Here is a 25,664-nt window from a genome sequence, read left to right as displayed (position 1 = left end):
ATGGGGGGCTATGAGAGGTCTGGAGTGCGTTGGTAGGGGATGCCACCCCAGATCCCTCATAGCCCCCCCTTACGATAGTCAGGCTCTGCCCCAGGAGTCCCTGATTCAGCTGCTGCTGGTCAGTTTCAGCAGCAGCTGAATCGGGGATGCCTGCAATAAAGCAGCTGGGGTGCTGCAGGGTTGGTCCCGCAGCGCCAAGGGGCGGCGCTAGGGCACCAACCCAGCAGCACTCCAGCTGCTCTTGGGGACGCCTGGGACAGAGCAGCTGGGGTACTGCCCGGTTGGTCCCGGAGCGCTGTCTCTCGGGGCTGCGGGACCAACCCGGCAGGACCCCAGCTGCTCTGCCCCAGGGGTCCCCGATTCAGCCGCTGCTGAAACAGATCAGCGGCTGATTCCAGGAAGTCCGAGGCAGAGCTGCTCTGCCCGGGGCTTCCTGGAATCAGCTGCTGATCTGTTTCAGCAGCGGCTGACTTGGGGACCCCTGGGGCAGAGCAGCTGGGGTCCTGCCGGGTTGGTCCCGCAGCGCCGTCCTTTGGCGCTGCGGGACCAACCCGGCAGCACTCCAGCTGCTCTTCCTCAGGCGTCCCCAAGAGCAGCTGGGGTGCTGCTGGGTTGGTCCCGCAGCCCCGAGGTGCAGCGCTACCAGACCAACCCGGCAGCACCCCAGTTGCTCTGCTCCCGGCTTCCCCGATTCAGCTGCTGGTCAGTTTCAGCAGCAGCTGAATGGGGGAAGCCTGTCCGGCTGCCCCAGCACTTCCAGGTTCCTGATGGTGCCGGACCATCAGGAGTCTCGGAGCATTGGATGCCGGACTAATGGAGTTTTACTGTAGTACTGTTTCATTCCCCGGTAGGCTTTGCAGTAACCTGTAGTCACACAATATGTCTAAAGATTATATCCCAGAAAATGCTGATCTTAAAAGGCTTTAAATAGACCTATGCCTGCTTTGAAAGGGACAACACGTTCTGTTACAGTCTGAAATAATACTTCATGCATCTAAAATTCAAGGTGTATATAATTATGCAAATGTGAAGTGTTCAAGACAGAATATTTAATAACCTCACTCTTGCAAATGAGCTATTAGGTACTAGGATGTGAGTAAGTAATTCAGAAATGGAACCTTTTTGTGGCTTTCAGAGAAAAATATAAGGGTAGGCCCGTCTTGTCTCAAAGACTGTGTAAGTGGATAAGATTAGACATTAAGTCATGTTATGAGCTGGTTGAACAGAGCTCATTTAATTAAGGGGATAGCAACATTGTTTAAACATTCCTTTGAAATCATTAAGGCTGCTGAATAAGGCTACCTTCACAAGCCACCATTTTCATTACATGGTTGCAAGACCAGATACTGATTTTTGGGAAGCAGTGTTTCAGTCATTGTGTATCTTACAAGGATCCTCAACGCTTTTCTTTTAAGAGATCACTGCTAGCTAGTATGCCCAGGATATGGCTAATAATGAGTTAACAAGATATAACTTCAGGTAGCTGTCAATCTTATTATATGGAAATTTTAAGTTAAATATTCCGCTTTTAATGGGAAGTAGGGGGAAAGCCCACAAACAACATGAAGTGTCAAACTAAACAGTAATGTGCTTTAAAATATTTTTTATCCTTCCTTCATTGGGTAAGTGTGAAAGTGTTCTCCCCATCTTTCACCTCACTTTTTTTCATTTCCCTGTCTCATCCCCTTTTTATCCTTACAAGTCAGTTCAGGTTCTCTTGAGAGACATTTGAAAAAAACTATAATTATTATGCAGAGCCCCATGCAATAACTTTTATGCAGTCAGCATACATAGGTTAACATACCATATGATTACTAAGAAATAACCATAGTTATTGTGCATATCAGCACTCTAGAACCTATGAGTATTGAATAATTAGTGAAACCAGACTTAGGCCATTGCATTTCATTATAGTGTAATTGGAATTAATAGTCTTACAATGTAAAAATAAGAATAATGCATACATTTTATAAGATGGCTTTCTTATTAATTTCATACTTTTCTCTCATCATGGAGAAGCAAATCAGTCCTCTAAGAACTCTCAGGGGAGCAGTCGGGGGAAGCTAAAGTGGCTTAAATGTTTGTGCCCTTCCAATTCCAGGCTGCTCCAGTGGCTAGGTAGCCCCCAGTATAATTTAGACCTGGGGGCTTTTTTACATTACAACAGCCTTCCTAGGCTGCTTGAATTTCCACAGCAGTGATGGACAACATAAACCAGAGATTGGGCTGTCTTTCATCTCAGTGGGTTGTAAGAATATTGTAAGTGAGACAATCTCCTGGGATAGAGTAGTTTTTCTAACTGTGCTTGCATACTTAGAATTTGCAGGGCATACTGATTGAACTGTAGCAGCTCATTGGATGCAGAGGAAAAATACAGCTCTCAGAGTATTGTGTGCCAGGTGGATCCTCCCATGGTCAGATTTGTGGCTTTACAAGCTCCCTTCTTCAGTTCCAGTATCTTTTCACACAGCATAAATGGTCGAGAGTGGTGGTGAAGCTTATAAATATAAATCTAAAACTCTATTTTAGAGTAAACTGTTATGTTAAAAGATTCAAGCAAAAAATTATTAAAGAAAAAATGTGCATAAATAAATTATGACCCAGTAGATGTTTAATATGAATTGTATTATAGCACTGCAATATTTAATCTCACATTTTGTGGGTGATTTTCTTGTCAATGTGCAGACATCACTCCAATATAAATTAGTGTAAAACATACATGAACCGAGTGGTGAATACACAATATAGGTATTTGAAATACATCTACAAAACCAATTGGTATCAGCTTCCTAATTGCCACAGTAAGTAAATTTTGTCAGTATCTCCATGCATTTCCTTGCGCAAAATGCAAACAGTATAGTTTAGTGTTCAAAGATATAATGTGCAAAGCATATTTATAGCATATCACTCAGTTATCTTAGATCCATACTTAAAAAGAAGAAAACCCAAATAGATGAAGTTCTAAAATGATAATGCTATCTGCTAGCAATTTTATAGTTGTTCCCTTTTATGGTCATATAATTAAATCAGTGCTGTTTTTAAAAAAATACAAAGTGCAAGGCAAGTAAAAGGTAATCATATATATTTTGACAAGAATATAACTCAGTTTGAATTTGAGCACAAACCTGTTGAATATAGGCTGTTCATATTATTGGTGTTGCTTGGCTTGTTAGTTTGAGTAATCATGGAATTACTGCATAGGATGTGCATTTAGGTCCTTTGTTTTATCTTTAATAATAATAATAACAAAACTTTTTCTGAATGTATATCTACTTTAACTTGTTTTCTATAAATACCTTTCTTATACAATCAGAAACTAGTATTACACATAGATTAAGCATTTCTGGGCAGATCTTGCTACTCTCTTGTCATTCTCAGTGGCTTTTGTCTCTCCCCATATGTGCACACTGGCACATATGTGGAGAGATCAGCCACTGTGTCTCAGACAGCAGCTGCAGAGCAGGTGAAGGTACAATTGTGCTGTCTTTAGGGAAGGTTCTGCCGTCATCCCAAATCCTACAGATGTTCTAGTGTAGAACCTGTTTTCTACTGCAGCTTATATAGTGCAGAATTGGGTCCATAATTCTCAAAATACCAAACTTGTTAGTTTGGTTTGACAACTAATTTGGTTTGTTTTTACTCCTACAGCCTAATTCCAATTAAACTGATGCGTGATTGGAAAGAGCTTTTTTTTAATGGAAAACCAATATATGAACAAGCATCACTTGACCCTTTGCAAACTGACCCAACCCCAGAACAACTTGTAGAGCTGGATAAAATGAATTTGCTAGATGAGAAAGATTATGATGAATATAAGGTACCACTAAATGACACGGCATAATAGAAGAAAATGCATATTGTTTACTTACGATTGCTGATAAGTTGTTGTGATGTTATTATACATTTTGGGGTTTTTGACAGTATATGATATTAGAATTTTTTCATGTAGGAATGTATGTTTTCATGTTAATGTCATATTGGTTTGGGAGTTAATAATATTTTCTCTAGCTAGCATTTGAAAGCCTATGCAATCTTGAAAATCTTATTTTTTGTTTGGCCTGGAGTGCAGTAACATATAACTGTATCTGAACCATTGATGTGACTATCAGGAGTATATAACCTCAATATATGAAATCTCAGTGTAATTATTTTTAAATGGAAGTTAATGTGTACTTAATGTCACCATTTAGAAAATGTAACACAAAGTAGTCAACAACAACAAAAAAACCCAACCTAAAACAAAATAAAAACAGTGCCTTTTACAAAATCTAGTATTGCTCTATATACTATTTGCAACAGTTTGTGAATTAAATCTTTTATTTGGAATTTTATATTTGGTGATCCATTTATTTTAATAAAACAGCATTTTAAAAAAGAGGTTTTGAGAGATGGCTGATATTGTTATGACCATGCTCTAGTAATCTGTGATAATTTTTCATATCCTATAATCTGTTTTCTGCAGTTTTAGAACATAGAATGTTGAACTGCTTTGGTCAAAGTACACTACATAGATATTTTCTCCCAATTCAGTATTTTTTTTAATCCTCTTGTTTGAAAAAGAAGCCTTTGTGCTTTGAATCTTTTCTGAAAGTCTGTTTAGTGTATTATAGCATAATCATTGTAAATAACTTGTAGCTCTTTGTTGTTGGGGAAATGATTACCACACGATATATGTGCTTTTTTACCCACATCCTGAACCAATTGGTACATATTCTTTTGCAGTAAGTAGTCAACTTTTTTTAAGGGTTGGTGTGGTGTATGTCTGACAGCTCAGTTTATTTTGTTTTTAATCTTTGAGTATGTTCTTTGCCAAATAAAAATTATTTACAAGATACCTGTTTATACAGCAACAACACTTATGATAAATTTGGAAATCTTCCTTAGAAGAATAAAAAGAAATGTACTCTGTGGAGGGAGAAAGCTAGATGGTTGAGGTTTATTAGTGGTACATCACGTCTTTGGGTCAGAGCCTCATTTATGCTAAAGCCTCTGTAAATCGCTCTGGGAGAATGCAGAAACATTAAAACTGATGTAAATGTAACTTATGCACCTTTAAGGCCTCCTTATATTGCAAATGGATTAAAGGGACCTTAGCATAAAGGAAAATCAGGCCCTTTCACCTCTAGGTTTCTACTTGTACTCTTTTATTCCCTTCCTTTCCACCAAACTTTTGGTGTTCTCAATTCGGTTTCCAATTAACTTGCAATTAACTGATAATAAGTGAATGACAAATTACTGACCAAAGCATTAATATCTGTTTAAAGTGTCCTGCAAATTTATGGAACGTGATATAAGTTTTGAATAATAAGAGTTATGAAATTACTTTAGATTTTTTTAAATTAATGCTTATCAGATCAATCAACACAGCAGTCATGTACTGAGTTAGGATAGACAGTCCTAGATCTTTGCTGTAAATACATATTGAGCTTATGCAAGAAAAATGAATACTTAGGATAGCAATTTTAGCTGTTTGCATTATTTCCCAGTGATGTAATATACAATAACTCATTGGTTCCAAAAAGAGTATAGTTACTATTCACTAGACTCCTTTATCAAGTCAAATTAGTTACACTCAATTGAACAGAGAGCAAACAGAAATAAAACCAATGTTGATAAAGAAGAGCATGATCTATGCAGGACAACACAAGATTGAAAGCCTGATTCACTGGAATTCTAATTGTAACTGTCTGATGATCTAAATACTGACTCTCTGGTCATGGCAAGTCATTAACTCAAAATTTTCAAATATGGCCCTTAATTTTCAGTGTGGGCCAACTTCAGACATGTAGCATCAAAGCAGAAGTGGATACTGAGGGAAGGAAATGAAAGAGGTATATCTCACCACCTTTTTTATCTTTCCCGTCATCTTTATGCTTTCATCTTCATTACCCCCTGTGCTTGCACCAAACATCAATTCTCTTTTCATTCAAACCCCTCCTTAAAATTCCATATTCAAATACTGCTCTCTGAGCCTATCAGTGTTAACCCATTTCAGTTAGTGCTATTATATGTAGTGATGTTACATACTTCTATTTGAAGAATCTTTACAGTCATGAATTTTCATGAATTTTCACTATCAACTGATCTTCCAGTTTCTAAGGCATCTAAATCATTCTGTTTGTCTAAATTTGGGGCAAATATTCAAGACTTGACTAATTTTTAATGAGGTTTTAAGCAAATTCCAATTTAAATTATTATCAGTTTGCTTGAATTAAGGACCTCCAAATATTAAGCTCTTTGATATAGGAACTGTAGTTCTATGTATTGTACAGTGCTGAACATACTGATTGTGCTTATTAAAAGTAAGAAAAACACTGATCTGCTAAAATGATATTCATGGAGAAATTGAATAGAAAATATTGGGAGAAACAATGGATAGACAAAACAATATGAACAATATTATATAGTTAGAGAACATAAGGAAGTTTTCAGTCAGCAATTCATCAGCAAGGCTTTTGCCATATCTTTAGATTAATAAACATTTTTCTAGAGCTGCAATGACTGCATCAAACATGCTGACACACAAATAAGTATATTAACAGTATATGTGAATTACAATCCTAACTCTTGTGCTATGGCAGCAACTTTTGATGTCAGAGATTGAGACAGTGAGGTTAACAGAGTAAAAGTGAAGACAAGAACATAGGCAGGTATGTATTTCCTTACAACATGTTGTGATTCCAATATAAGAAGTATAGCTGATAAAACAGTTAAGTAAAGTAAAGTGCTATAATACTTGACGTAATTACTGGAATGCATTTTACAATGGACTGCCCTTGGAGAATTTGTGTAAGATGCAGCAGTTGTAGATTGCAGCTGCTCACTTGTTAAACAGAACCAGTCAGAAGGAACACATTGCGTTAGTTCTGCTAATACAATGTGGATAAATGCACAATAATGCATATTGGAAAACGTAATACCAACTATGCGTATAAAATAATGGGGTCTAAATTAGCTGTTATGACTCGAGATAGTCATAACAGATTGTGGAGTCATTATAGATAGTTCTCTGAAAACATCTCACCCTATATGCTGCTGCAGTCAAAAAGACTAATTGAATGTTGGGACTCATTAAGAAAAGTATAGATAATAAAACAGAAAATATTACATTGCCTCTGTATAAACCCGTGGTATACGCAAATCTTGAATACTGTATACCTATCTCAAAAAAGATATATTGGAATTGGAAAAACGACACTCGAAAAAGGGCCCAAAAAGATTAGGAGTATGTGAATAGCTTCCATGTAAGAAAAGATTAATAAAACTAATATTTTCATCTAAAAAAAGAGAGAACTAAGGGGAGGGGATATGGGAGAGGTCTATAAAATCATGTTTGCGGTGCAGAAACTAAATAAGGAAGTTTTATTTACCCCTTCTCATAATACAAGTATTAGGGATTATTAAATGAATATAATAGACAGAGGTTTAAAACAAGCAAAAGGAAATATCTTTTTCTTTGAGGAGTGTTCTGTGGGCGCTCCACCTTAGGTGTTTGAGCACTACTGTGCCTCTAGTTGGAGAATTATGATAGCAGTGCTCTTAGTAGGTTGCGCACCTGGGGCAGCTGACATGCACATTTGAAGTGGCTATATCACACGTGCAGCCATGCGCTTCTCTGCTGCCATTGGCTTCAGTGAGAACCTAGCAGTTGCTCTAAAAAATTAGTTAGATTCTTAGTCAGTTATAGAAATTTGGTAGTTACTTTTTCCTAGTTCATAGCGTAGCTAGTTGTAGTAAGGTTGTAGGTTTTGTTGTTGTTGTTGTTGTTGTTTAAAAAAAAAAGTTGGTTTTTCATTGTTCCCACTTTAGCGGTGATCTGTTCAATGCACATGTCTGGTTCTTCAAGTTTTAAAAGGTGTACGACCTATAGGTTGTCTATATCTATTTCTGACGGACAATCTCAGTGTGTCCTCAGTGGAGGTACGTCTACACAGTAGGGCATACTTTGAAATAAGTTACACAATTTGAGCTATGCCGATTAAGTAGCTTTTTTCGAAATAGCTAATTTTGAAATTTTGAATTAAATGACTATTCCAGTGTCTTCCTTAATCCTTGTGCAATGTTTAAAGGAAGCCAGAATAACAAACCTATCATTTCGAATGTATTTCAAAATAACGGGCATGCTGTTGAGATGCTCAGAATGCTATGTCAGGATAACGGATGTTATCTCGAAATAGCACAGTGTGTAGATGTACCATTAGTGCTCTCTCTGCAAAAAGCTCACTACTAGAAATCTCTTCATCTGGCTTCAGACCCAGAACATACCACACTGCCAAAACAACCCTCTCTTATGGCGGTGTCAGTGAGAGCAGCTCCCTCAGGATTGAGTTCAAAGGACTCTGCTGTAGCACAATCCTCCAAGAAATGCTCCCATTCATCTGCTGGAAGTGATTTCCTCTAGAAAAAATGCTCTCTCAAAGAAATTGGCTCCAGCACCAGCGACACCCAAGGCACTGGACTGTGAGGCACTGGGAAAATCCAGCACTGAGATGGTATGGAGGACAGGGCACAGACCAGCTCTAAGGCATCAGTCCAACCTAAGTCCAAGACAACTGTGATGTAGTGGGGATTTTGTCCACTCTTGTAGTCCACTGCGGTTTTGCATTCACTGTTTGCTTTGTTGTGCAGTACACAATTCTTACTGTCCAGTGCTGCTCTGCAGTGACTTTGTGTGCCTCAGTTTCCCTGGCCACTGCAGCAGTATGCATGAGAGGAGGAGGCTGGACATGACTCGCTGTGAAAGTATGTCAGTCTTTCATGTCCGGAGGACCAGGTGACAGCAAATAACACCTTTGCCCTGAAGTAGGACAAAGCAGGAAGTGGGGCTGCCTGGGAGGCTGTTAGCAGTGGTTGTGAATGTAAGTCGGTTTTTTGGCTCACTGGGGGAGAAGGGAGCCTATCTGGCCTGGGGAGCTGGGCAGTGGCTGGCCCAAGATTGGCTGTACTGAATGCTCCTGGTTCCTGTAACAGGCAGTCGGAACTACACAGCGTCCCTGTGAGCCAATAAACCTGTTCTATTTGCCGGCTCAAAGTCACATCTGGCTGCGGATGGGGTGCATCCTGGTGACTCCTCCACACTCCATGGCAACAACTATGCCGATACCAGTCAAGGTCCCCTTGGCACTGGCAAAACTGTGCATGGTATCAACACCGAGCACTTCTATGCTACCACCTACTGCACTGTCGGTATAGAACAAGCACTTAGCACCGTTGGCACAGAACTCAATGACACAACTCCCCTTAGTACCGATGCCTGCACCAAGCATCCCAATACTACAGGCTTTCACAACTAATGCAGACTTTCTGGTAACCTTGGTGCCAGGAATACCACTCTGCAGTGCTGACGGTATGCCTAATACATTCTGCTACAGCCTGTCAGATACACCAGTGGAATCAGTGCCTCAGCTCTCTAGCAATGAGGAAGACAAATCCCTGAGCCTACCCACTTCAAGATATTCCTCACCAATGTCAACTCAACAGCCTCCTCAGTGACAACTCCCTCAATGAGTACCTCCATCAATACCATCCAACTGCAACAGCCTCAAGCACTCCCACAACTGTCTCTGACATCCAGGTTGCAAACAACTACTGCCCAATCAGCTAATAAATCGATGGCTGAAGAAGGAGGATGACCCTGACATTGTAGAGGAAGAACAGACACCTGAATCTCCTCCATCGACTCATATATCCTCTTCTTTACCTGATAACACCCTCATGCTCCCACCCCACTTTTAAGTTGTATAAAAGAGTGGCAGACTCCTTGAACATCTGTCTGGTAAACCCACCAGAGACTCAAAATACATTAACGGATATTCTCCATGCCTCTCCCAGTGCCAAATTAGCAATGCCCATGAGCTCTGTATTCATGGATCCAGAAAAAACTATATGGCAAATTTCAGCCACTTTACCTCCATCTTGTAAGAGATCATCAGCCTTTCAGTCCTCAACATTGCACCCAACCTTTTGGTGGAGGGTCAGACAGCCCCAAACTCTCCAAGGCAACATCTAAGCTTCCCCACACCATTTGGAAGCAAGCTAGCCTCCTCCTATCAAGTGTAGAACAACATCACCACAGATTTCTGTACATTCTGTTTCTAGAAGTTAACTTCAATTTGCTATCCATGACTGCCATTTCCAATACAGAATGCTCCTACTCCCAGACCATATGGCTTCAGCCACCTTCGTGATTACACTGGTACATCTCCTCATGATACCATTACAGGCTTAGCAGCACATAGTATACAGACCACATATCCACTATATAAACAAACATCTCTCCGTGTCCTCCAAGATAAAGGAATCCCTCTCGTGGTGGATGAACCAGGACAACTTCTGCAAAGGTGTGCCCCTTCATCCAGCAAACCCTGCCTGTGACACATCTCTAATAGGACGAGAAGCCCATATCGACCAATACACTGTCCAAGCATGATATAGTCTCAAGAGGAGTCCAGATTACACATCAACCTCTTAGGATTCAGATCAGTCCGCAATGCATGCCAACATTTTCTTCCATTGATCCAAAACAGTACCGGTACTGACAGACAACCTTACAACAGTGTTTTACATAAACCATCAAGGTGGAGCCTGATCTTGTTTCTAGAAGCAGTTCAGTTATGGGAATGGTGCAGCCCATCTCCTGGGGAAAGACAATATTGTTATGGAGCACCTCAGCAGACATTTTGCCCTGAACCATGAGTGGGAACTCAACCCCAATATCCTGTATTTAAATGTTGAGGGTACCCCACTATAGCCCTGATTGGGAATAGCTCAAATACCAAATGCCTGCCCGATTATTGTTCCAGGCTAAGACTTGGTCCCCAGTCCTTGGGGGACACATTCACAATAAAGTGGGATGCACCCCTTCTTATGCATTGCCACCCTTCCCGTTCCTGCAACAAGTAATTCTCAAAATAAAACAGAACAGAGCAAGGGTCATTTTAATTGCACCCAATTGGCCCAGACAGACCTGGTTCCCTTGTCTCTTTCACATGACTTTGGCATCCCCTTGCTGCTTTCAACCTGTTCCCTGTCTCCTCACTCAGAAAGATGGAGGACTGCATCACCCCAGTGTAAAGACCTTACAACTCTGGGGATGACTCCTCACTGGTTAACTCCATTCGAAGCAGTGTGCTCTGCCCCAGTATAAGAGATCATCTTTAATTGCCATAGGCCATTTACAGGAAAAACATATTTACACAAATGGCACTGTTCCACTGTATGATGTGATAACCAACAAATCTTACTCACATCAGCTGGTCTCCCGCAAATACCTGAGTATCTTTACTCCTTAAGAACATGGGACTCTCCCTTTGGGCCATGATAGCAGCACTCCCCTCTTCTTTCCCCCCCTTGAAGATTACTGAGTGTTTGCACACCCTACTGTCAAGTGCTTCCTGAAAGGACTTCAGGATACATACCCCCGATAAAAGACCCGACTCCCACTTGGGACCTAAATCTAATATAAAGGGCAAACTGTTCAAACCCCTGGCTACTTGCTCACTGTTACACTTATCCTTTCTAGTGGCCATTACTTCAGCACACAGGGTAGGTGAGCTTGGGACCCTCATGATGGACCATCTTTATGCTATCTTCCACAAGAGATCATCCTCCTCCTTTCTCCCAAAAGGACCTACCTCTTTCCACTGAAATGAACCTATATACTTACCTGTCTTTTTTCCCAAGCTTCATACTAACAAAATGGATGCGACCTTACATACTCTGGATGTCCACAGGACAATTGCCTTTTGCTTACAAGCTTCTAGAAGTTTCCGAAGCTCTTTGTTTCCTCCACAGAAAGATCCCAAAGCATGCCCATTTCAAAACAAAGACTTTCCAAATGGATCTCTGGATGCATCTGCCCCGCATACAGCATTTTCCATCAGGAGCCCCTAACAGAGGTATGGGCCCACTCCATAAGGGCAATGGTGACATCCACAGTTTTCCTTGAAAATGTGCCTATGAATGACATCTGCAGAGCTGCCACTTGGGCATCCACACATACTTTCATTAAGCATAAGCCCAAAGAGACCTATCCATCCTCTGGCACACAATGTGGTTGCACTGTACTATCAACTGTCTACATAAACTTACTGAAGCTCTCTTCACCAAGCAAGTCTACTGCTTCATAATCACCTAAGGTGGAGCACCCACTGGGACACGTCTCAAAGAAAAAGGGGAGGTTACTCACCTTGTGCATTAACTTAAGTTCTTCAAGGTGGTTGTCCCTCTGGGTACTCCACCACCCATTCTTCCTCCCCTCTACTTTAGAATGTTTCATTACTGGGGCAGAGAAGGAACTGAAGGGACAGTTGGTTGTGCATGTGGCGTAGCCACTCCAAATGGCATGTATTGGCTGCCCCATGTGCACAGCCTACCAAAGGCACTGCTATCATAATTCTGTGACTCAAGGCTCAGTGGCAAAAATACCTAAGGTAGAGCACCCAGAGGGACAACCATCTTGAAGACCCTCAGTTACTGCACAAGGTGAGTAATCTTCCCTTCTCACAATGCCAACCAGCATATGGAACTCTTTGCCAAAGGTTGTTGTGAATGCCAAGACTACAGTAGGGTTCAAAAAAGAACAAGATAAATTTGTGGATGATAGATCTATCCTTGGCTGTTAGCCAGGATGTGTAGTGATAGTGAACTTAGCCTCTCTTTGCCAGAAGCTAGGAATGGACAATGGGATGAATTGCTGCCTGCCCATTTTGTTCATTCCCTCTGAAGCACCTAGCATTGGCCACTGTTGGATGACAGAATATTAGGCTAGATGGACTATTGGTCTGATTCAGCAAGGCAATTCTTTATCTGAAAAATGTCAGTCTTCATGGAATTGTAGTTAAATTCCAGGTGCAATTCAGGATCCTAACTTTGATCTATATTTCCTTACATGACTTGGTCCTGGCTGTCTGAAAGACTGTGAGAATGTCTACACCTAAGTTCCCACTAAGCTGAGTGGCTGCACAGTTTCCCATTAAGCCCTGTGCATGAGGCTATTAAGGGGCTCTTCCTCACCAGCCACAGTGTGGAGCTATGACTGGCAGGGAAGCAGCCAATGAAGCAGGTGCTCTCCTAGGCAGGGGGACCACAGGGCTCTGCATGTTGCTTTTGCACTTCTCAGACCTGGAGCCAACCCCCTGCACTGCAAACCCCTCATCCCCAGCCCCACTCCAGACCTTTCACCCACATCTGGAGACCTGACAATTCTGCATCCCAATCCTCTGCCCTAGGTCTGAGCCCTGTTCCACATTCAGAACCCTTTGGCCCCATTCCTGCCACCTGAATTTTGTGATGTCCACCAATACAAAGGTGATTTGTCACACATCACCTCCATGTCACATGTCATCTCCACATTGTTTCACATAACAAAATTCATTCCACTCAGTGATGGGAAAAATTAGAAGGAGCACTGGTCTGCACCACAGACTTAAGTAATCCTGTGTTAAGTTGACTTACAGCCACAGTGGCTATAATTACTAAATTGGCTGATGTCCATATTATCCTCCTCTTGTTGGCTGTGTGCGTCCTCACTAGGGATGCTTCTGCTGGCTGAAGAGAAGTACTGGGCAGGCAGGACAAAAGCCAGGGCTTTCAGTTCTGTGCAGCTCCCTGCTGGGAGCCCAGCTTCCCTTCCCCAGGTGCCTAGCTGCTTCCCAGACACCTACTCTCCTCCCTGGGGGTATGTCTACACTATCCCCCTAGTTCGAACTGGGGGGGTAATGTAGTCATACGGAGTTGCAAATGAAGCCTGGGATTTGAATTTCCCGGGCTTCATTTGCATAAAGCCGGCCGGCGCCATTTTTAAATGCCGGCTAGGTCGGACCCTGTGCCGCGTGTAGCCTCTGCGGAAATGCCCATATTGCCATTTTTAGCAGATAAACTCAATTGGAGCATATGCACCTGTGTACCTTGGATGAGAGACCTGCTTTTCATCTGCCCTGTAGATATTAGAGCTCTTAGAGCTCAAGTAAGTTGATCATGTCTACTTTTATACATTTGACTGAGGGAGTGTGGTGTAGAAAATGAGGGATTATTTTTCTGACATACCTTTCAATTTCATGTTAAAAAGTAAAAATTGTATGTCAGTCTTAGATTTTTAAATATTGCACATGAGATGTGTTATAGGCCACATTTGGTAGCTCAAAATAAATATTGCTATTTTAAAAAACAGGCAACATTTTAATTTACATTAATAATGCAGTTATGTATAATCACATGTAGTTACAGTTTCTATGGGATGCTCCATGTAAAAATTAGTACAAATCAGGTTTATATTTGAAGAATGTGAAATGCACTGTTAGTACACATAGGAAAAATTACTTTATATTTTTCCAGTAATGTTCATGTGTATATATATTGTGTTTTTTTCAATAGTGCTCAGAAGGAGAACTGGATTACATGAAAGATTGATAATGAAGTATTTAACCATTAGATTACAAGTGTAAATCTAGCCCAGATTGGTGGAAGCCAAAACTTATCCTCGAGTGTGTCTAGACTACATCGCTCTGTCGGCAGAGGGATGTAAATGAAGCACTTTGAAAGTACAAATTTAAATATCCCACGCTTCATTTGCATAATCACGTAATGGTGCTGTTTTGAAAAAGCGCTATTTCGTAATTGAAACTGCAGTCTAGATGTGGTTCTTTCGAAAACGGGTGCTTTTTCGAAAGATCCTGTAAACCTCCTTTTCAAAAGTGCCCCGTTTTCGAAAGAACCGCATCTAGACTGCAGTTTCAATTTCAAAATAGCGCTTTTTCAAACAAGCGCCATCATGTGATTATGCAAATGAAGCGCGGGATATTTGCACTTTCCAAGTGCTTCATTTGCACTTTCAAAGTGCTTCATATACATCCCTCTGCTGACAGAGGGATGTAGTCTAGACACACCCTTCTAGTTTAGAAGCTTTGTTAATGGGATGTCTTCTCAATAAGTCTTTAAAGAGAGTTCGAATTATCCCATTTCCTAGTAAAATGTTCCTTTTATTTTTGTTAGTATCAACCACAGCCGGGTCAAAACTAGGAGTGCTTTGCTGATATACTATCCTAACAAAGTACTCCTAGTTTGAACACAGTTTATACCAGAAGAACTACACTTTTGTCAGCATTGAGTATTCCAGCCCTCCCTCAAGTCAAGCAGCAATAATGCAGTTTCACATATATAATATCTCTGCTAGTCACTTTTGCCAGCACATCTGTGTTGATCAGAGATTATATCTCATTATACCCTTGACCAATGTAGCTGTGCCAGCAAAAGTTTGAAGTATAGACCTGGCCCATGTTTCTCATGGGTATTTTTCTCCCTTAAAACACTATTAATTTAGTTTCCTAACTATTGTGAGAGTAGGTTAAAGGGCTTGATAGAAGGGGAGAAAGGCCCTCATTAATTAGGAACAGCTGAGGCAGGGTGACTATAAATCAATTAAGTACCAGGTGAGCCAACTTCAGGTTGTCATGGGACCTCTTTAAAAAGCTTTGCAGTGGCAGAGGACAGGGGAAAGTGAAGATGGAGTTGGAGAAGAATTAACAATTAATAAGGAGAATCAGAGGAGCTGACCAGATCAAAATTGGCACTGCCAAAGACTTCAGGGGGAGCCTCTGACAGTGAGTGTTTGGAGGCTCCCTTCCCTGCAGGTGGCCAGAAACTTCAGTTGGTGGCTGAAGAGGACTGTTTACTCAGCCCTGACTGGCCAGGAGTATCGGCCCCAACAATCCTTTTTTTTTTTTTTTTTGCGCCAGGGACAGAAGTCCAAACACCGGGAAAAGGCAAGTGGGACTTGTATCATGGCCCCAAACTCCAATATAGTGGGCCAAACAGGGGTCTGGGACCCAGGAGTGGGACCGACCCTGTCACACTGAAGTCAGAACTTCTAAGTTCTACCACTGTCTTTGCTATTGATTTGAAATTACTTAATTTTTATTTAAATAGATAAAAATGGGTTTATTGGTCTGTAAAATAGGCATGTATTATTTTACCCATCTCAAACAGACTTTAATAAGTTTTAACTAATGTATGTGAATCCCTGTGATTATTTTTAGATGAAATACAGAATTATAGCAGTGCAAAATGTTATTTGTATATTTTTCTTTGAAAAGATGAAATACAAAGCATAGTTACAAATTATTCTCTGATTTGTTTTTGATACAGAGTATGATAGGGGAGTGGTGCCCACCTGAAGAGCACAATGGAAGCAAACCCCCATCTAATAATAATATATTGGGTCATGTGATTTATAGATTGATGGACATTGTCTACCCTCCAAAGCCTGAACCCCCAACACCTGTATTTCCGCCATTTCCTATCCAGGGATGTGTTTTAGGAAAGCTTTTTAGTGGAAAAAGCACCTGTGTAAACTTCTTGGAAAAAGGTAGAAGGTTTTTTTTTCTGTTGACTTTTTATTGTTTATGAATTTGCTTATACTCTTTTAAGCCCCAGTTCTTCAGCAAGTGGTGTCCCTGTGGGTGCTCCACTCAGGGAGCCAGGAGAGCTGAGGTACAAGCTAAGATCGCCACATCAACTGGTACCACTGAGGCAGCAGCTTCAGGCAAGCCCGGTTAGATTGGGTGCAGAGGGAGGGCTCAGAGGAGCTGATGGAGGAGGCATATGTGGCTTGCCTGAAGCTGCTGCCTCAGTGGTACCAGTTGATGTGGCGATCTTAGCTTGTGCCTCAGCTCTCCTGGCTGCCTGAGTGGAGCACCCATAGGGACACACATCTCGAAGAATCATCGTTACTGCACAGGGTGAGTAATTTCTTCTTCTACAACAAGCTCTTTGTGGTCAGATCCCTGCACCTATTTAGAGATCATTGAAAGATAGTGTCTCAGACCATGTCTTCAATCTGGGGAAGATCGATGCTGCCGTTATCAATCACCCGGAGTTCAATTTAGCAGGCCTTGTAGAGACATCGCTAAATCGAACTAAGGGGGCACCCCTGTAGGCAGCAGGTTCTCCTGCTCCTTTAAGGAGTAAAGGAAGCTGATGGGAGCAAATGCTCTCATCAGCCTCCTGCTGTGGGGACAGCAGGAAATCTTGAATTAAGGTATGTTGATTCCAGCTACATAATTAATTTAATTAACTATCTTCGTTCGAACTTCTTTTTAGTGTAGAATTTGCAAGATCTGAGTCTGTGTAACATTCTCCACCTTCCAAAGTAAAATGAAAAGTTCTTGAATTCAAATGTGTAGTGTTAATTCTTTGTGCTTCATTTACTGCTTCAAAATGTATTCAGTAAAGAACATAAGAGATATAGACTGTAGTATCAGTGGGAACAAACACTACATAAAACCAAACCAAAAGAATTGTGCACTGCATTTAATAAAGCTGTCTTGTCACAATTAATTTAATTGCATTTAATAATCTCTTTACAGTCTTTCCAAAATGTTTTCTCTCTGTTAGCTTGCAACATTCAGGTATTATCTATTGATACTTTGGTCCAGGACAGCATCAAAGCTTTCCATGAGAGTGAAATGGAAAGTGAGAATAATTTGATTCCACAAGAAGTGGAGGATTCTGGGAAACAAAATGAAGTAAGTGCAAGTTTCGTTTTGATTTTAACTGTTATAAAGATCAGTGACACAGAGCAGATAAGCAGGAAAGTATATTGTTTATGTTTCTTCCTCTTCTTTGAGATGAGTCAGGTATAGAAGACTTGCACAGGCAACGTTAATGCAAACATTTCCTGACTTTTGAGAGGTTGGCTTTGACGTCTTAATAATGTTCTTTTGGCATTCTATTTATCATCACCAGACTGCTTGTCGCAGTCTACTATTATCATTTCCCCGCGTTCAGCTTTATATTCAGAGCAGACTCCATCTTGTTTCTTTTCTGCCTGAGACCAGCAGAGGAGCTAAGAGCACCCTAGAGACAGCCTCCTTGCTGTCAGTTCCAGGCCCCAACAGTTAAAGAAAAAGTACCTCTGTAGTTCTGAAGCATGCTCAGTTGCTTTGTGGGGATGGCAAGTGTACAATCTGGTCAGCACTGGGATTGTAAGAGGCTCAATCATGCTCAAATAAGAGGGAATCTACTGAGGTTTTAATTATTAAGCTCTATTAAATCTCAACTGAATACAGGTAATTTTAAAAGTTTTATAATTTGGTTAAATTTAGATATCACAGGGATGGGAAAAAGTCAATCCCAAAGACAAATGCCACCTCTTTTCCAGGTTTCAAGTCCCTGCCCCAAAGCAGAGGATGTCAGAGCATTTCAAAGAAAATAATTTTTGGGGGGCAACACAATGTATTTTTCATTAACTTCAGGTTTGGAAACATCTGCACCCTTTTGTCTGACATCTTCAGCACAAATAGTTAGTTTGGAAAAGTTGTAAGCAACTGAAAAAAGGCTGATAATGAGGAGTGTTGGTTAGCCCTAGTAATAGATGGTAATACCAGTCCTGCCCATCTGGTGTAGAACTGCCTAGATGTTGCACCTCTATAAACTGGAACTCTCTAGTCCGGCAACATCCATGGTCCGGAAGGACCACAGATGTTCCAGGATCAGAGTCCTGGTGCACTGTTGGAGGGGCCAGGAGCCCGGCGCTATGCAGAGAGAGGGCACACAGCTCAACTGGGCTCCCGGGCTGGGACGGGGAGCAGGAGCTAGCATACGGCTCAGGTGGGCTCCAAGGTGGCTGGGAGCTGGTGCACAGCTCAGCTAGGTTGCAGGGGAATCAAGGAAGCCTGGTGGATGAGCAAGGTAAGGGGGGAGACGGTCAGCAGAGGGGCCAGAAAAGACCTCCCCTGGTCCGGAAAAATCTCTCATTTGGGAGCAGTCCAGTCCCGGGGGTGCTAGATTAGGGAGGTACAACCTGTAGTAATAATCCTTCATTAAAATGCACTGTTAAGTAGGAGGAAATCTACACTCATTATAGTCATGGAAAGGAATACAGAGCCAATTTTCCTTTATTATATTAAAGTACTAAAAATCTTGAGTCATTAGAGAGACATTATTTTTAAGAAAAGCAGTGACAGAAAAATAATTTGGCCTCATACTGGAAAAGTAAATCAACCCCATCTGTAAAACTGTGGATTAATGTGTTATTGCCATACAACAGTGCACCCTTTGGCTGTGTCTACATTGGCACCCTTTTCCGGAAAAGGGATGCTAATGAGACCAGTCGGAATTGCAAATGCCCCGGGGATTTAAATTTTCCCCGCGGCATTTGCATGAACATGGCTGCCGCTTTTTTCCGGCTTGAAGCTTTGCCGGAAAAAAGCGCCCGTCTAGACAGGGATCTTGCGGAAAATAAACCCTTTTCCGGAAGATCCCTTTTTCCTGATTTTAAGTAGGAATAAGGGATCTTCCGGAAAAGGGTTTATTTTCTGCAAGATCCCTGTCTAGACTGGCGCTTTTTTCCGGCAAAGCCCCGAGCCGGAAAAAAGCGGCAGTCATGTTCATGCAAATACCGCGGGGAAAATTTAAATCTCCGGAGCATTTGCAATTCCGTCTGGCCTCATTAGCATCCCTTTTCCGGAAAAGGGTGCCAATGTAGACACAGCCTTTGGATATGAGTCAGGATGTCAGAATATTCCTGTTGTAAAAAAAAAAATTATTTTAGTGTAAAAAAATATTCAGTATAAAAAAAATTATTTTAACCTCAACTACAAACCATTCTTAGATTTATATAAGACTTGATTCTGCTCCTATTGAAGTCAATGGCACAATGATTCTGATCCTGCATAGTGATTAGCAGATATCTGAAGTGATATGTGTTTAAATAACTGTGAATATTCAATACAATACTTTTAAAATACCCAAAATTATCCTTGCTTAATGTTACAAAAACTAAGACCTTTGATTTCTGATTATTTAATTTATAAAAGGTCCTGAAGAGGCCTTCTTCAGCTTCAGCATCTATGGTTTCTGAGACAGTGCCAAAGAGCACATCACTTGATGGAACCAAAGGTAAAAATATGTAGAGTTAATTAGATTGTTTTTTAAATCATTTTTGAGGCTGGATTGAACAGCAAGAAAGATATCTCTATCCCCTGCTGGTTTTTTTGCTTATATTTCTAGTAGGTGATTGTTACTCACTACAAATCATGCTTTGCAAAAGTTCCCATTTTAGCCCTTGTTTTGTACTCCTAATTTTCCAAAATGTTCACCTCTGAGCTTGAAACTTGCTTTTTTTTGTCTCCTGTCTGAATGTAGTGGGTTTTTTTGTTTGTTTGTTTTGTTTTGTTTTTTAAATTTGAGCAAAACTTTTTCAGCCTCCTGACATGGTGGTTGAAAATATTTTTATTCCTTGGTCAGAAAATTTAACCTCCTTTTTTTGGCTATGACTCCAGCAAAAAATAGTTTGATGTTTGAAACCTGAAATTTGTCATAGACTTATCCCACTACTTGTGAACTTTAGATATATGTGTAGTCTCATGGAAGTCAATGAGACTATGTATGTGCTTAAAATGAAACACATGCCTAAATACTAAGCCTTATTTCTCAGTATTTGTGGCATCACATAGTGTAAGAAGAAGAAAATTATTATTTTATAGTTGGAAAGTTACAACAATATCTCAGGTGCTTTATAAAGAGGCATGAAGATAAAAATCTTGCCCTGAGAGGCTTACAGTTCTGAAAAGACTTTCTCCTGTGGGTGATCCTTACTGATGCAAGTTGCCCTATTGAAATCAGCTCTCAGGAGCAAAGTCTATTAATGTAATAGTTCAATGGATGGTCTCTTAAATTAAACAAATAAATAGACTGAAATGGAGAAATTATAGTAAAATAATTAACAAGCTCCCCTGGATAGTGTCTGTGCTTCCAGGGGCACCGATAGACTTGCTGGGCCTGTGGGCAAGGTGGGGAACTCCATGCTTCTGGAATGCATGGAGCTGGGCAGCCAGCCCTCAGCACTGCCCGGAATGCACCACACTATACCTCCCCTTGCAGCCCTCAGCACTGCCCAGAGTGTACCACACATAGTTCTAGTGACAATTTAAAGGACCTGGGGCTCCAACCACTGCTGCTTCTGCAGTAGTGGCGGCTGCAGCAGCTGGGAACCCCGGGCCCTTTTGAATCACTGGACCCCATGGCAACTGTCCCTTTTAGCCGCACTCCACCTTCCCATCAGCAGGCTTGTGAGCCTTTCCTTCTGTTCTGACTAGTGCAGAGAATGCTGATAGCAGGCATTAAATTAAAAATATTATGCAATGATATTACATAATGAAAATAATTATAAATGTTAATGTAGTAAAAGTAATATTTGTGATGTTTTGCTCTTACTAGATAATGGTCTTGGCAGAAAAGAATCATCTCATGAACAAATGAAGTTAAATGAGAGTAAAGATGAAGTATCCAAAGTATGTAAACTGAGTTTTATTTCCACCCTGTACAGATATATAAAATGTCTAGATATTAAACAAAAATACTTAATGATGCACTTTCCCCTTACTATATGTAATTTATGGGCCACTCCACTGGCTCTGTTTTTTATATAAAAAATAAGAAGTGATAACTATGCAAACTTACTACACAAACTTGGATTTGTTTTCTGTGTTTAGTTATCAAATATATGCCATCAGAATAATCCACAAATACCTCTTTGTCACATGTTTCCTATGCTTTTAAATCTGCTTATTGCTATTTCCAGAATTTGTTAACATATTGGGTGTTACCAATATTAAAATATTAATTCCTTAGGGCTAGATTATGTTAGCCTTATAATAAATAGTACAGTACCTTACTCAACAAGCAGTTGCACTGGACCCAATCTGGGCCCAAGGATGTTGAAATGAGCATGACTCTGGTGACACCATCCATATTAAATGTTGCTGTAAAAAGCTCAGTTTTAATTTTAAACTAGTATAAATCAGGAACGGGCTCCATTGAAGTCAGTAGAATTACAACAATATAAAACTAGAGTGACAGGCCTAATCGGGCCTCTTACCTTGAATTTCCTGAATTTTAAATGCTGCATTTTTCAATCTTAACATTGCCTAACATTAATTCTTCTTCAAGTGCTTGTTTATGCCAACTCCCATCGTGTGTGTGTGTGTGCGCGCATGCGCGCACATGTGCATGATAGCTGGAAGATTTTTCCCATAGCAGCATCTGTTAGCTCAATCCCAGCTCCTCCTGGAGTTGCCCCTTGGTGGTGCTCAATATGGAGCCACCCACTATCAGTCTTTCTTACTATCAGTGATGTTAGCCTGGAATTTCCCATAACCCCTGCTTAAGCAAGCACATTCAACTCTAGTGTTCTTGTATATAATTAGTTATCTTAGTAGTTAGAGTTTTTGGAGGTCTGTACCCTTCTTCCAACTCCCTAGAGTTGTGGCATACCATGGTCCCTGCAGTTTAAAAACTGTGTGGTCTGTGCAAAGCACATGCCAAAGAGTGATTTATACTCCTTGTATTTATAGTGCCTAGGGGCGAGTCATCAAAAGGATTATTGTAAGATCTGTCATGAGTTCTACCCTAGAATTCTTAAAGAAAGGGAGCAGTGGCTTACTGTTATCCTCATGGGGACAGCTCTACAGCCCCATTTGGACATGGGCCCAGAGGAGCAACTCCTAGCACCTTCTTATCATCACAGGAGCACTCCTGCATCATGAAGTTCAGTGCTAAGAAAGTACTTGTCTTGAGACGTCTGGCACGGGCACACACCTCTTGAGACCCAGCTGAGAGTAGGCACTGGTTTCAGTTGCCAGTGTCTCAGAAGAAATAGACGGAGGACAGTTGTTCACCTGCAGCTAAATCTAAGGATGTGAGAACCCAGCTGGGCCACAGCTCCAGATCTCTGGTTACAATTGCATGGACTCCTGTCCAGGTGAAATGGTTAAGTCAGCTCCCCTCCCCCATGCTCATAGGTTTCTATGAACCACAGCCATCACTTCCTTTGATATCAGAAGCTTTGAGCCTCTGTGGGATCTGCTGCACCTTCTCACCCCCTGAAAGAGAGGAACCTCTGGCAGTCCCACTCCGCCCCCAATATGGATCTTCTTGTATTGACATACTACTTGTTAAGACGATTATGGATACCACCAAGACCCTGTGATAGACCCCAGTTTCCTTGCCAACCACTGCCAAGCACAATGAGTGGTGTTATTTCATGCATTCCAAGAGTTATTAGCCCTGGTACTCCCACTCAGCTCCCAACTGTCTTGTTGTGGATGTTGCTAATTAGAGTGAGGGGATGGGTTTCCAGGGTCCTCCCCTAAAAACAGGGAGGTTAAATGACTTGACCTTTTCAGGAGAAAGGTCTACAGTGGTCTAAAGCTCTGTATTTCAAACCAGTGTGCCATTGTCAGCAGATACTCATACAGTACATGTGCAGCATTGGCTAGATTTGCAGTGCTGCTCCCTTCAGATTCCTGAGCAGAATTCTCAGCCTTGGTGGAGGGGAGAAAGATATTCTTCCAGGCTTTCCTCCAGGCCACAGTGGATGGTGCTGATGCCACCACTAGGGTCATGGCTACTTGGATGGCCATGGAAAGAGGCTGTTGGCCCCAGGTCTTGGGGTTTCCTTATGAGATCCAACAGGGCCATTCAAGACAGGATGTGATTTTCTCTGAAAAGACAGAAATCCAGGCCTGCCGATGGGGAGATAGGGAAAGGAAAATTTGCCTCAGGGCTCACCGATTCTATAAGGCCTGGGGCTCCGGGTTGTCGCTGCAGAATTGCCACTGGAGTGCTGCGTGAAGTGCTCCTGCTGGCTGAGGATTGGTGAAGGAGTGGGCACAGTGCTGTCCGAGCAGTGCTGGGGGGCTGGATCCCCAGCCCTGCCCCTTCCAGTCACGGTCCTGCCTCATCCAGGAGCATGCCTCTCCCCCAGCATTGCCCAGTGGCCCAGCAATCCTGTCTCCTACACCTTCAAGTTTTTGGGCCTGCACACTCCTGCCACATAAGAGATACATTAAGTTGCAACCTCCTTTGAGGTTCTGTTAGTGGAACAACCAGGATGGTTCTCAGAAGAAATAGGAGCGGCAGGAAAAGACAATAACCATCCTCAGGCCAGGGCTCTGGCCTATCCAGACCACCTTCTGGCCTGATACAGGCTTTCTGAAGATGTGGTCAAGGATGGTGCATCAGATTCCCAATTGGATCCATCCAGTCTTACCTTCTCCTTATTGGCCCCTTTCTACCATGCTTAGTCCTATATCACCATAGATTGCTGAATGCTCTGCACAGTAGAGAAGGGAGACTCCATCCAATTTTGTGCCTTCCCACTGTTTCACCCTCCTTCCCCGTTCCTCTTCAGCAATTCTTCTCATGAGCAGCTCCTTATCCAAAGGTGCAATTGCTCCTGTGTCTAGGGCCAGTGGAGAATGTTTCTTGGGAGCACAGGGGCAAGAGTTTCTGTTCCCAGTATTTCCTCCTAACAAAAGCCAAAGGCAGTCTCAGACCCATCTTAGACCTGTGAAAATTCAACAGGTTTATGAAGAAACTCAAGTTTCTCAGTATCTTGGCTTCAATTATCCCCTCCCTGGATCCAGCAGACTGATAGGCTCCCATCAACTTGCAAGATGCTTATTTTCATCTTGCAATTCAGCCCCACAGGAAGTACCCCAGGCTAGTGGAGAACAACACCCACTGCCAATATACAGTCTTTCAGTTGGCCTGTCAGAAGCAATTCAAGTCTTCACCAAGTGCATGGCAGTCATTGCTGCATTCCTGCACAGGCACCAGGTATAGGTGTTTCTGTACCTCAATGACTGGCTGATCAAGGGCTACCCTAAGACCCAAGTGGAAGCCTGGATCAAATTAATCAGAGCCATCTTCAAGAACCTGGGTTTCTTAAATGAAGCAGAATTGACTCTGTCCCCTATCCAGCGTATAGAATTTATTGGGACGTTAATGGACTCTTCCCTAGCCACGGCATACCTGCTGGAAGGGAAGTTTCAGGCCCTGACTGCTATCATTCAAGGCCTCAGACAGTTTCCCACCATGGTAAGAAACTGTCTGAAGCTTCTGCAACACATGGCTGCCTGTACCTATGTAGTGCAGCATGCCAGACTTAGGCTTTGACCTCTTCAGGTGTGGCTCATATCAGTGTACTACCCAGCAGGGACAATTTGGACAGGATAGTGATCCTGCCTTGCCGGGTCCTCAGTTTCCTTCTACGGTGGCTGAACCCCCAGGAGGTATGCTCAGCAGTCCCAATTGACAATCTGCAACTACCTCTGTCTCTAATGATGGACATATCAGACTTGGGCTGGAGAGCATATCTAGGAGACTGCAGGACTCAAGGTCTCAGGTCTCTGACTCCCCACATCAAAATCAGAGAGCTAAGAGCAGTTCACCTAGCATGCCACATCTTCCAGGCATACTTAACAGGGAAATGTGTATCAGTCATGATGGAAAACACAATAGCAACAACACAGTAACAGCATTCTATATAAAAAACAGGGGTGTGAACTCCTCTCTCCTGTGCAAGGAAGCCCTCATGCTATGGGACTTCTGTGTAGAACATTCAATACACCTGCAAGGTTTGTATCTTCCTGCAGTCCAGAATGAGCTGGTGGACCACTTCAGCAGGTCATTTCACAGCCACAAATGGCCCCTTCATCCAGAAGTTGTCATTTCAATCACTGCTTAGGCTCCAGCATGGACGCAATCCTCCTCCATTTATGAGGTTCTCTCATACACCTTTCCATCCATACTGCTCAGTCACAAGGAACTCCTCAAAATCTGGAGGGAATGAGCTCAGGTCTTATTGATTTCGCCAAGCTGGC

General features: G+C 41.9%; 1 protein-coding gene across 4 annotated transcripts in view; it reads left to right on the top strand.

The window, feature by feature from the left end:
- Positions 1 to 25,664, top strand: part of SPEF2 (sperm flagellar and cilia associated 2) — a 208,488-nt gene that overhangs the window by 37,627 nt on the left and 145,197 nt on the right. For 3 of the 4 annotated variants that reach the window (XM_089779424.1, XM_014570185.4, XM_006116499.5), the window contains 5 exons: positions 3,649 to 3,817; positions 16,144 to 16,363; positions 17,392 to 17,522; positions 19,815 to 19,896; positions 21,217 to 21,290. In XM_089779424.1, the coding sequence (XP_089635550.1) occupies positions 3,649 to 3,817; positions 16,144 to 16,363; positions 17,392 to 17,522; positions 19,815 to 19,896; positions 21,217 to 21,290 (676 nt within the window). Of the gene's footprint in view, positions 1 to 3,648; positions 3,818 to 16,143; positions 16,364 to 17,391; positions 17,523 to 19,814; positions 19,897 to 21,216; positions 21,291 to 25,664 lie in introns of those variants that run through there. The other variant, XM_075932547.2, reaches the window with a different exon arrangement.

Source organism: Pelodiscus sinensis, chromosome 6 (genome assembly GCF_052426305.1).
Source record: "Pelodiscus sinensis isolate ZL-2025 chromosome 6, ASM5242630v1, whole genome shotgun sequence".
Classification (NCBI taxonomy): domain Eukaryota; kingdom Metazoa; phylum Chordata; order Testudines; family Trionychidae; genus Pelodiscus; species Pelodiscus sinensis.
The sequence above is the reverse complement of the archived record's forward strand: the minus strand, read 5'-3'. Positions and strand labels throughout refer to the sequence as shown.